The sequence below is a fragment of the Solanum verrucosum genome, unplaced genomic scaffold, assembly GCF_900185275.1.
Source record: "Solanum verrucosum unplaced genomic scaffold, falcon-dt-bn FXZP01000468.1, whole genome shotgun sequence".
Lineage (NCBI taxonomy): Eukaryota > Viridiplantae > Streptophyta > Magnoliopsida > Solanales > Solanaceae > Solanum > Solanum verrucosum.
This window is the reverse complement of record NW_026020580.1, coordinates 37843-50532: the sequence shown is the minus strand read 5'-3', so window position 1 is coordinate 50532 and position 12690 is coordinate 37843. Positions and strand designations below refer to the sequence as shown.

At 36.4% G+C, this 12690-nt stretch overlaps 1 protein-coding gene across 3 annotated transcripts in view; it reads left to right on the top strand.

Moving 5' to 3' along the window:
* LOC125811271 (protein ANTI-SILENCING 1) overlaps nucleotides 1–12334 on the top strand; it is a 29284-nt gene extending 16950 nt beyond the window's left edge. Inside the window, exons 6-12 of one of the 3 annotated variants that reach the window (XM_049490775.1) lie at nucleotides 2303–2395; nucleotides 7254–7332; nucleotides 7548–7638; nucleotides 10874–10982; nucleotides 11088–11204; nucleotides 11303–11389; nucleotides 12142–12334. In XM_049490775.1, the coding sequence (XP_049346732.1) occupies nucleotides 2303–2395; nucleotides 7254–7332; nucleotides 7548–7638; nucleotides 10874–10982; nucleotides 11088–11204; nucleotides 11303–11353 (540 nt within the window). In that variant the 3' untranslated portion in view covers nucleotides 11354–11389; nucleotides 12142–12334. The remainder of the gene's footprint in view (nucleotides 1–2302; nucleotides 2396–7253; nucleotides 7333–7547; nucleotides 7639–10873; nucleotides 10983–11087; nucleotides 11205–11302; nucleotides 11390–12141) is intronic. The other 2 variants (XM_049490776.1, XM_049490777.1) reach the window with 2 other exon arrangements.
* The last annotated feature ends 356 nt before the right edge of the window (nucleotides 12335–12690 follow it).

The following is a 12690-nucleotide window of genomic DNA, read 5'->3' as shown; positions in this document are numbered from 1 at the left end:
TTTAGTATTTTGTCATGACTTCTTCACTTTTGTTATTTCTTTTCTCGAACTACGTTGATATGCTTTTCCTTGAGCTGAGGGTCTATCGGAAAAAAGTGAAAACCTTCCTACCCTACCTTTACAAGTAAAGGTCTGCGTACACACTACCCTTCCCAAACCCCACATGATTACATTGGGTGTGTTGTTGTGTGTAGCTTGTATCATGTCATAAATATGTCATAAATATAGGTGAAGTTTTTTGAACAAATGGCTTGTTGTGACCTATTTGAGCTTAGAATTGTAACTTTGTTGTTCTTCGAGAGATTCATTAAATTAAGTTTTTCACTCCTACGCTGACATGACCTAGTTGATTAAAGATCAAGTTTGATGGCTCATGTGTCGCTTGACAAGGACGTGAGACCGCAAAAGGCGTTGTCGTGGAATAAGTGTGACCTCTACTGAAGTGATTGAGCTATCTTTGAATCCTAGGTCATTGTTTGGCCTGTTCTTTTGTTACTAACGAAAGATAGTCGACAATGATGGTGAAAATATATCCTTAGGCTTGGACAACTTAATTGTATAACGATTTGAAGTAGACTCTTTTACACTTTATCTTTTATGGTTTATTCGAGAATTCTCTTCTCGGTTACAACATTTACTAATTAGTTTCTAATTTCTTTATGAATAAAAGCTATTGTGAATTCAATGTATAGGACTTTGAAGTTTGTTTTCATGGGTTGAATTGAAAATTTATTTAGTTTTGCTTTTTATTTCTTAGTTGTTGAATGCAATGTTACTCCACACGAGATAGCTAAGGGATCTAGGAGGGGCTTTTGGAACTTCTCCATTTCTTCTTGACTCTAGGGTAGCGTAAAAAAATATTTGAAGTCTAAAACTCCTTTAGGTTTATTGTATGTCAAAACCTTTCTATATTACATCTGAAGTATTTAGACTCAAGACCACACATCAACATTAAAATCTATTTATCCCTTGTTGCAATACAAAATCATTCAACTTGAAGTTGATAAAAAAAGAGGGATGTCACACCATACTACCCCCCCACCACCACACACACACACAAAAGAAGGAAAGCTTTGTCCAGTGAATTTCTACTCACTATGAACCCATTCTCATGATATGCCTAATTTTCATGGGAGTGAGTAATGGAAGTTGGCTGATTGCTTATTTGCTTAGTAGTGACATGTGATTGTTGGTTGTTTGGGTGTAGGGAGGAGATAATGTATTTAGAGCTGGCTCTAGAAAACTGGTTGGCTCTAGAAAACTGGTGCGCTTTTTCAGATTGATGATGGTTTTCGGGTTAATGGATTAGCACAAGAACAAGAAATATGTTTTGGCTCAGCAAATAGTGCAAAGAAGAGAGCTTATTTTTTTTATCTTTAAAATCTTATTAAGTTGCATGGAATGATTCTTTTGGATGCCCATAATATGGAACTCACTCATCACGAAAAACATGGCTTACACTTAATTCTTTCTTTTCTCATCTATTAGTAGTGAAATGAAAAATAATGATTTGATATTGTTACAGCTTGGTCGAATGACAAGAGTATTATATGTGGTGTATGGGTTAGACACAAGTTATGAGTTATAATTTTGCAACAAACAAATCTAGGTAGCTAAGTGGAGAGGTGTAGAGGGGTGTGAATGTTATCTACCGAGTACCGAACCGTATGCCAAAGGTTCTTGGGATTTCTCGGTTATTAAAGGAAGAAAAATATATGGTGTGATTGATGCTTTTTACATAAAATATAGTGATGTTGTGTCATTATATCTTATTTCAATAACGTTGGTTGAGCTAGCTTTCCAGGCAACTTAACTGTTCCATGGGGTGCCTGTTACCTCCACTAGCACATGTGCACAAGTATGGGGTGAATACCTACCAAGCCGTGGGCATATGAAAATAAATCACCATAACATATTTGTTAACGAATTCTTGAATACCAAACTAACAGAAAAAGAAATCTATTAAAGAATTAAGTGAAAAAATTACATAGTTCGCTATTTCTTTGTATATGCCCATGTCTAATTGACTGTAACTTAACAATTAGAAGTTACCATCACATGTGGAGCTAACTATGTGTTAAAAATTGAAGGTTTCCCATGTGTTGGAGCTATGTTTCACACATTAGAGTTAGCTCGTGCAACATTTCCTGCATAACGATTAGTGCCTTAACAGAGTGCTCATGCTTTCGGATAATACGATCTTTATATTATATGATAGGTTTTTGTAGATGAATTCTAATATCCTTTTCGTGTTTAATAAGATGACATAAGTTTCACTGTTTTTCTTTCTACTCTTATTTAGCCATGGGAGGAGGTGATGCAAACATCAAATGAGCAAGGGACCCTTATCTTACTAGAAAATTTGAATCCTGAATATACATCAGGAGAGGTGGAGGTAATACCCTATCACATGCTATTTAACTTTTGATAATATCTAGTTTGATTTGATACCTATTTTGTGATTTTTTGTATGCGAGTATATCATGCTTGCTCTGGGGAAGTGTTTTTCTTTAAGTTTTTTAAAAGTTTTGAGACGGAAGAGAAAATGAGAGGGAACTATGGGGATTTAAAGGTGTTAAAAAGGAGATAAAGTGGACCCCAAATCCCATGACCCATGAAAGAAACTTGCCTCAAATGACCTCCAATCTTGGAATCAATGCACTAGGGGACCTTAGTTCTATAAAAATCTTATGTCATTAGATTATCTGGAGAATTTTCAATTCTAGAGAAACAATTTTTTTTTTTATATTTGATTGAAACTGGCTTTATTGCAGTGACATGGACAATGAAGATTCATAGAACCAATAACTTTGGTTGATAATGTTATACTTGTTGCACTTTAATCTCGTTTCCGTGTTTGCAGTTGAGCTCATTGTGGTTGAGAATTATCCTTAATAGGTTAATTTTTTGATTTGCCTGCTTGTTGCCAAATCCATATTAAATTGTCAAAAATTCCCTTTTTGTAAGATGCGGAAGGGAAAAGCAACCGAGTCGGATGAGATCTCGGTGGATTTTTGGAAGGACGCTAGCGAGGCATGTATATGGAGTGACTAATTGAGTTATTTAATGTCATATTTAGGACGACTAAAATGCCAGAAGAATGGAGGTGGAGTACAATGGTTCCATTGTACTAGGATAATGGTGATATTCAGAATTGCAACAATTAAAAGGGTATCAAACTACTAAGCCATACTATGGAAGTTTGGGAGAGTGTGGTTGAGATGAGGATGAGGAGGGACCAACCACAAAACCCATTCATCTTGTATGGAAAGTGTTGGAACAATATAGGGATAAGGAGAGAGCCTTATAAATGGTGTTCATTGACATGGAAAAGGCTTATGATAATGTCCATAGGGAGGTCCTTTGGAGATAGAGATGTTTGGACTTTAGAGGTGTACCTGTGACTTAGATTAGGACGATTAAGGATAAGGTACAATGGAGCTATGACCAGGTAAGAATAGTGGGTGGTGACGCAGAATACTTTTTGGTTGTGCTGGGGTTGCACTAAGGATCATCCTTTAGCCCGTTCCTATTTGCCATGGTGTTGGACGAATTGACATGAAATATCCAAGGGAAAGTGCCATGGTGTATGTTATAGACAAATGACATAATGTTGATCGACAAGACGGCGGTCGAGTTTATGAAAGGTTGGAAGTTTGGAAACAAGCTCAAAAGTTTAAAGATTTCAGTCTTACCCAATAGAGGAAGCTTCAATCTTGGGTCAATAATTCAAGGAGACAAGGAGATTGACGATGATGTCGCACATTATATTGGAGTGGAGTGGGTGAAATGGAGGCTCACCTTCAAGATACTGTGGAATAAGAATGTGTTGCCAAGGCTTAAAGGTAAGCTTTACATAGTGGTGAACGTTGTTGCATGAGGCAGAATGTTGGCCCATAAAGAACTCCCATGTTTAGACTTTAGAATTTGAAAGTAGCAAATGGATGCTCAAATGGATGTGTGGGCATACTAGGAGAGATATATTAGCTAATATAGAATATTTGGAATGAAGTTATACGGGATAAGGTGGGAGTGACCTTTGTGGCAGACAAGATTAGGAAAGCAAGGTTGAGATGGTTTTGAGATAGTGAAAAAGAGGTGCATGATTGTGCCGGTAAGGAGGTGCGGGAGGTTTGTTGTAGCAAGAGTTAAGAGAGGTAGAGTTAAATCGAAAAAGGACCAGAGAAGTGATTAGCTAGGACATGACACAACTTCAGCTTACCAAGGACGTGATCCTAGATAGGAAGGTTTGGAGTCAAGGTTTAGGTAGCCAAGTGTTGCACTTTATATAAGAGAGGTAGGGGACTAACCTCCTCCCCTCCTATTCTCCTTATTAGTATTATTTAGTAGTCGCGTAATCTCTCTGCTGCTTAATTTACTTTGTTTCTTGTTATTTTATTGTCATATTTTTTTTTGTAATCCTGCTTCAAAAATATTTCTTTCGAGTCGAGGGTGTGTCGAAAACAACCTCCCTACCCCACATGTGGGATTACAATGGGTAAGTTGTTTTTTCTTTTCTGTTCCTTTTGTCTTGTTTGAGAGCTAGGGAGAAACAAAAAGAGTTAGATAATATTAGCTTTCCTGATTCATTCAGTTTCTTCTTCATCTGCAAACTGTCCTAATTGAACTGACTGTTGTACTGTCATTCTCCATGTCCTTTGCGATTATGTATCCTACTGGGCAACTTACTATCATCCTTCTTGCCCTAAACACTTGCGTTGTTATTATGATTTATGAATGAAGAAGAGTCGTATAAGTTCCTTACTCACAAATCTAAGGTGAAGTAACCTTAACTGGTACAATCATAGAAATACCTCATTGTTTGGCTTCTCAAATATAATTGCATCATTGATGATTTTTTGTTAAGAAAGTTAAAAATGATGATGGAGAGGAGCACACGTTTTGATTCCACGAATGAAGAAAAGTTGCAGCCAAACACCCTAATAGAAAAGTGAAGTAGCGAGACCCATTCTTTTGGTTGTTTGAGGAAAAATCTTGACACGAGCTAAGCGAGTCATTTTGTGATCTCAAATTAGAGACTTATGCCATGCTTATATTTCATGCCAACCATCAAAAGAGTTCGAGGTTGAATCAAAAGTTTACATAAATAAGAAGGGCTCTTAGTGGTCAATGAAGTGGTTGAGAACCTTGAAGTCTCAGGTTCAAAAGTCAGTGGAGACAAAAAATTCTAGGTGATTCTTCCCATTTGTCCTAGCCTTGGTTGATGAAGTTACTTGGTATCTGTTGCTGGTGGGAGGTGGCAAATATCTCGTGGAATTAGTCGATGTGCGCTAAAGCTGGCCCAAACACCATGGTCATCAAATAAAATAAAAAATAAGAAAGGCTTTTTTTCCCATGACATTATGATGTGACCTAGCGAATCTTATCTTGGTCTCCCCTACTTTATCTCATATTGCGTGATTCGGCTGGAAGAGCTTGGTGCATTTTACTGAATAAATATTTGAGCTTTGTATGTTTGTAGCTCATCCTTCTATGGTTCGACTTAACATTGTCTCATTATTTGACAAATATTAATTCCGACCAATAAAGTTGTCAAAAAGAAAAAAGAAGTTAATTCCAATCAGTAAGTCATAATTTTTTGAAATTGAAGGCTGGATAGTTGATGGTTTCTATTGAATTTCTTGTGAAGTTCTCCCAGATTTTACTTTTAAATACTAGTCGCCCTTTATATTGATGCTCAACCTTTTTATCTTTAGCCAAAACAGGAAAAAAGGCATGGAAATAGAAATAGGAGAATGCTAATTGTGAGAGACAAGATTACATATCCTTACATAAACCATGACAACGAGAAGTATCATCTTTTTTGTATTGAGGAAAGTCATTCGGGGTCCAATTAAGTGCTCTATCATCTTCGGTCTCCTCAACATTGGCTATAGTGTTTCCTGATGATATTAGTAATTTGTTTATCTGTTAGGCTACCACTGTATACATGTATATTTAGTAGTGATTTTATGTTAAAACACGGTTCTCTTCAAAGTAATTAATAGTGATTGAGATACTGTTTGTGCTCAAGAAGTGTTAACAAGAAAAGAATAAAGCTAGAATATTCTGGAAATTGTTTCTACATTGGCACCAAAGGTGCTATTCTCTGTGCTCTCTTTTGAACGTCTTTCCTAGGAGGATAGTTCTGGTTCCTAATATCACCTTTTCCATATTCAAATATGTCCCATTTCCCCTTATCCTACCCCAATTTAAAATAAACAAATTTTTTGTACCCCAAATTTTAAGAGTCTTTCCCTAAACTCCTTATCGAGGCACATATGCCGAATGAATTAAAATGGAGGGAGTACATTTTTATTTTCTTATTCCTATTCATTGAAACTTGATCGGTAACGTTTTTTTAACTATTAAATATATCACTTAACGAAATATATTTATCTCTATTGATGCTGATAAGGCACGTATCTTCCATACCTATTCAAGGAGGAAGAAGTGAAGAAGGATAGGAGAAGATAAGGATTGAGCAGTTTCTTATGGTCATTAAGAGTTATTTGGCAAATAAATAGGGAAAAATAAAAAAAATATAAAAACACAATCCTAAATAGTTATGAAGTAGTTCTAGTTATCTATTATATAATAGGAGATCCAGTAATAAGTAGGCAAGTTGTAATATATTGTGTATATGCAGAAAGGTCGTTCTAACTATGAGATACTTGTCTCTCTTTGTATTTTCTATTGTTCTAAGAGATATGAGATACTTGTGTTTCTCTTTGTATTTTCTATTGCTTTTATCTGGTATAAAACCTTGGTTTCTATCAGATGCTCTGTTTATGATAGAGCTCATAGGCAATGAGGCTCTTGTTTTAGTGCCATGGTGCCTTTAGCACTTCCTAGGTGAGGCGAATCACCAACTTGGCAGTCATCTTGCCTTAGGGATTGAGCATACTTTAAATGAGCCTTTAACAACATTGTCCGTTGCCCTCCATCCTATTATCCCCGAGGCTTTTCCAATTTGTGGACTGATGTTCCTACCGAAGCTTGGAGTTTCCATGATGAGGCGGAGGAATTTTAAGGGGAAATTATGGTTTATCTGGTGAAAGAAAATGATTGTAATATGTACTATGCTCATAACATGCATTTTCCCACTGTCTCTTGTCCTCTTAAGTTTCCTATCTATCTGGTCTTATCCTTTTTATTAGCACTAACTGTTTGTTGGGAGGACGCTCGCTTGTATTTTGTAACTTGTGCATGGCTGTCTTGTTGTACTAACATTTGTGTTGATAATGTTACAGGATATTATCTGGCATGCATGTAGGGAAAACTGCACAGCCAAAATGGTTCAGCGCACTGCTTTCTCTAGTCCGTACTATGGTATGTTTTCAAGTGTCAATCTTTCTGTATACAGGCTTCCACTAGTTATCTTATGGGAATGTTTTTTTTGTATGTCACAATCATATATGAGTTTATGTTTCTTCGTTCACACTTTCTACGGGAGACTGGGCAGCTTATTGAATAAGAAACTGTGCTTTATGATCATGATGTGTCCTGTGTATTTGCGTTTGACATTATGTCTTGTAATTTGGTAGGTAGAGCATTGGTTGCATTCAAAACAAGAGAAGCAGCAGAAAGGGTCAGTAAAAAGCTGACTGAGGGATGCTTAATGATGTCAAATCAGAGGTATTTATATTCAAGGTTGTTTTGGCAATAAATATTGAACACACTTGAGTGTCCTTTTGAATTTTAGGATGAGTATTCAAAGCGGTTTGTTTGCTTAGTTAGATTGGTTAGAATAACATCTTCAAATTTTTTTTTGGCAAAGCTACTTCCTAAATGCTTCCACATGGTACTGTTTTGGTACTTATGAAAAATGTAGTAGACTTGTATTGGTTTTAGATGATTCGTGAAATATCGAGTTCCAAACCTACTTTCCTGGGAACACCAATGCAGATTTTGTTTTTCCTTTATTGTGTAAACTGAATTCAGTACATGACACCAAATATACAGGACTGTTCCCATCCAAAGCAGTTCTAATTTAATATTGTGTCGATGCTTTCCAATCTCTTGCCATTCAGAAAATTTATTCTGATCATTTGATTCTCTTGTGAGTTGTTGAACATTAAGACTTGGACTTAATAAGACTTGGTCCATATCTTCTAATCTGGCTGGTGGGGTGGGGTTTTGCGGCGAACTAGAATGATCCTCTTGTGAGTTGTTGAACATTAAGAGTTGGACTTAATAATACTTGGTCCATATCTTCTAATCCGACTGGTGGGATGGAGTTTTGCGGCGAACTAGCCATTTCTTGTGATGAAATCTTGCTCAGAATAGATTGATATTGGTTTGGACTTGGTTTACAGGAAATCCTATTACTTGTGACTATCCTGCTTTTTGTTTATTTATCTGTCTTCTTTTTTTCTGGTCTCCCTGCTTCCTTCTTTTCAACTTGGTGGTTATCATAAGCAATGTTTCGTACCCAGCGAAGCAACTGGGTACAAAATGTTTACTTTTGATATTGCTTTTTTGTCATGAACAATCGTATGGTGAAAGACCTCGGGGAAGGTTTCTATTTTATCACTACAAAAACTTAAGAGAAGTTGTTGGGGATGATTGGTATGTTCTATCATCTTTTGTATATACATTAGTGTCTTTTTGTTCTTACCTTACCTTACTTTCTTATCTGGAGAAACTAGAATATTAATATATAAATTGAGGTGTTATTACATGTTTGGACAAATACCTAGGTAGCCCCTTCAAGTTAGTACGATTTGTCAGTTAGACACTCCTACTTAAGTTGTTACCATTTGAAGACCTGTGTTTTAGAGAAGTGTGTTTGTGAACACTTGTGTCCACAAGACAAAAACAAGTGAAATACATGTGTCCGATAGTCTTCAGCCAACTTGCATGCACCTCGACTAATTTCACTGGGTACCTTTTACCTCCTACCAACACATGTATTGGGTTACTTAGTCCACCAAGGCTTAGGTAGATGGGAAAAATCACAAAGTAATTTTTTATCTGTCAAGATATATGTCGGGATATTAACCTGAAACCTCATGGATCTCCCTACTACATTGATTACTAGGCCACGTACACCGTATTTTAAAAAGAAATACTATCGTTATCACTCCTTAGTCATCCGACAGTTTACAATAGTAGTTATTTCTTTCTAGTAGTTATTAGTTGTTTCTTCTAGTAGTAGTTATTTCCCTGTTGTAGTGCAGCTTTTCATTCCAGTAATGTTAGGAATTATTCAAGTTTTTGAGTACTTCAAACTCAAGAGATTACAGGTTCTCTCTTAACGAACCAACACCATAGGTCGTAGGAAGAAAATGTCTGATTTCATATTGTAGTGTCCCATAACTAGATCCATATCAGGGGACCGCAACAACTTGGTATCAAAGATAAGAGATGGGAGTTGTGGGAGACCAAGTTCAACATCAATTTGCTCAATTGGTGAACTTGTTCTAAGAAGAACGTGCAACCAATTTGGCCTGACAAGAAGCAATACATGCTCGTTTGGATGCACTCACAAAGGATTTAGCAAATTCTAAGGTCGTTTATGATTCAACTGAACATACCAGTCAAGTCAGAATTGTGGTTGGAAGGGTAAAGATAGAGTGGCAGGACGGTCAGGATCAGAAGTAGGAGGAAATTTCATCATTCCTCTACATACAAAGTTGGATTTCTCACGATTTAATTTAATGGCTAAGAGGACCCTTTGGGATGGTTGAACATATGTGAACACTTCTTTCGACACCAACAAACTCTAGAAGAAGAAAATGTCGGACTTGCTTCTTTTCATTTGGAGGGCAATGCACAACTTTGGTTTCGTCAACTAGAGATAGATATGCCTCAACCATCTTGGGATGAATTCAAACGTCAATATAACCTTTGCTTTGGGCCACCAATCAGAAGTCAGAATTTGGAAGAATTGGCTAAGTTATGCTAGATCGGGTTTGTGGTAGATTACCAAGAAAAGTTTGAGCAGTTAATTTCGCGGGCTGATACACTCGGTCGCAAAAAAATGAACTTTATATCAGCGATCTTACTAATTATATAGCAATTGAGGTTGAGTTGCATAATCCTCCAGATTTGGCTACGGCGATGAGTCTATCCCGACTTTATGAACGCAAGGAACAGCCCATTATTCGCAATTGTTAGATGCTTACAAATCCAAGACAATAGATTTCTCACCTTAACAACATACCTAATTTTTGAAGAAACTGACCAAATCTGAAATGGAGGAAAAGATAACTTAAGGGACTTTGTTTCAAGAAACTTTTCGCGATTGACTATAGATGATGAGGAAGAATTCGTTGGAAAGGGGGAAATTACTAATATTTTCCACACTTGGTGCGTGAGGACAAGCACGATTTGAAGGAGGAGAGTAATGTTATCACTCCTCAGTCATCCAACAGTTCACAACATTAGTTATTTCTTTCTAGTGGTATTTGTTGTTTCTTCTAGTAGTAGTTATTTTCCTGTTGTAGTGCAGTTTTTCATTCCGGTAATGTTAGGAAGTTTTGTCCTAGTTTTTAGGGGTAGTTATCTTATAAGTTTTGTATCTAAACTCTCTGTTAATGCTATTAAATCTAAGCAGAAAATTATTCAAGTTTTTGAGTACTACTTCAAACTCAAGAGATTGTAGGTTCTCTCTTAACGAATTAGCACATTAAGTTGTAGGAAGAAAATTTCTTATTTCATATTGCAGCGTCCCATAATTTGAGAATTTCTTGGGGAAGGATAATGATGATAGTTGGTCATGTTCCTTTCCTCTTTTTTTTTTTTTGGATAAAGGATGATAGTTAGTCAAGTTATTAGTGTAGGTTGTATTTTTCGAGAGAACCTGCTACCAGCTAAACATTTTTGGCTGGGAGGATTCCTGTTACATAAAAGCTTCTTTAATGCACAGGCCGCTTGTTGCTAGCTTTGTAACTCTTCCGAAAATGGAAGGAAACACTCCATCATTTGCTGGGCATCTATGTGTTGACAAATTAAGACTACAATCGCAGCGGGAAATGGTCAGTCTCTCTCCCATCCACTCTGTATCCCCCACCTGAAGAAAGGACTTGCTTAATGTGTTCGGTCATGTTTATCTAGCCTAATAAATCATCTTTGTTATTCAGAAAGAAGCAGTTTCTACTTCTCATTGTTCTCAGCCCAACACCATAGAGCATGAAATGGGCATTGAGTGGCGCTTACTGCAATCAAGATCTGACAGCTGGTGGAATCGGCTATATAAGGTCTGAAACTAGTTTGTGGTTTTCCAAGTTTGGATCAGCATTGCTCTTCTTGTATTTTACACAACATTCTGATAACCCTCTTTAATTGTTTGTTCTAGCAACAAAAAGAGGAACTAAGAAAAATAGTGTCAGAACTCAAGAGAAAATGAGAATCAAGCTGCAGTTTTGTACATAGTCTACTTCTGGTTAGTACACATTCCTGCCATGTAGTTTGTTGTACTTATCTTGTTCTTTTATTGAGGGATTTTGTGAATTATTTATAACTTAGGATATACAAAATGTTATGGAGGTTGCGGTATATGAATTTGAAGGTTGTCACATCATGATGGCACCATTTCAAACATTATCTTATCTGAATATTAACTACATATGAAGATAAGAGACAGTGTTTGTCCATGAAACAAGCGTACCAGATGAAAGTGGTTGATCTTTGAAGAATAAATGTGGTGACTAAAACTTTAAAGCTCTCTGTTGTAAAAATGGATAGTACTATGGGTCAAGAGTGGCATCAGTATGTAGGATCAGCTGTTTGTGAGAAGGAGAATGTCAATAGAGAATTCATGGTATATGCTAAAGATTTATTTTTCCACATTTTAACTCTTTTGCATAAGATAAGCATTGCACTAATTTTCTTTTTTCCCCTCATATTTGAGCATTATTAATTTATTATTTCTTTGTCTTCGCTCACAACTGGATTGTCAATAAAGAAGGTAGTATTTTAATAAAGCTGTCATAAAAGTAACGTTAGATTTACACTCTTGGCCCCAAATTTATAATGTAGTGCTGTTTTTTCTTCTGTTGTTGGATGAATGCTGTGGAGAATTACATTAGATAAAGTGTGCACCGTACTACTGTTTTTAATGGGCTTATACTTTATCTAAACCATACTACTGTTTCTTTTCTTGTTTTCTTATTAGTTGTTTTTTATGTTTGAAAGTACAGATTTCTGACTTCTTGGACCTGACTTCTGGTAATGGTGTTCTTCCAATAAGTTCATTGGAGTTATGCAAGTCTTTTGTTCGATTGACACATCTGGTGGTTAGGATCTCTCTCTACTTTATTTAACCTTAAAGCTGTATTCTATGCAAGGGTTCTTTTCTTTTACACCAAAGATGGAGTAAAATTATCTAGTTCCATTAAATGTTATTGAAGTGAGGATAGGAACTATTACTCCTAGCTTTTCATGATGTGGTCTGTCATGTGATAAAAATACTATATTGAAGAGAGAAAAAGGACCCTTCCTCCTAGTTTTTCATGGGTCATTCTGCAAATCAGCTCTTTGTTTTGGCCAAGTCTTTTGGGGTACTTTGATTCTATTTTCAGCACACTGGAGTCCTGTGTTTTCTCGCCCAGGGATTAGGTCTAATGGTAAGAATACAACGCGTGATGTGTGGGTTAGGCATTTGTCACGAGTTTGAATCTTGTTGCAATTTGAAGCCTGGTATATGAGTGGAGAAGGGTAGAGGGGTGGTCCTTTTATCCACCG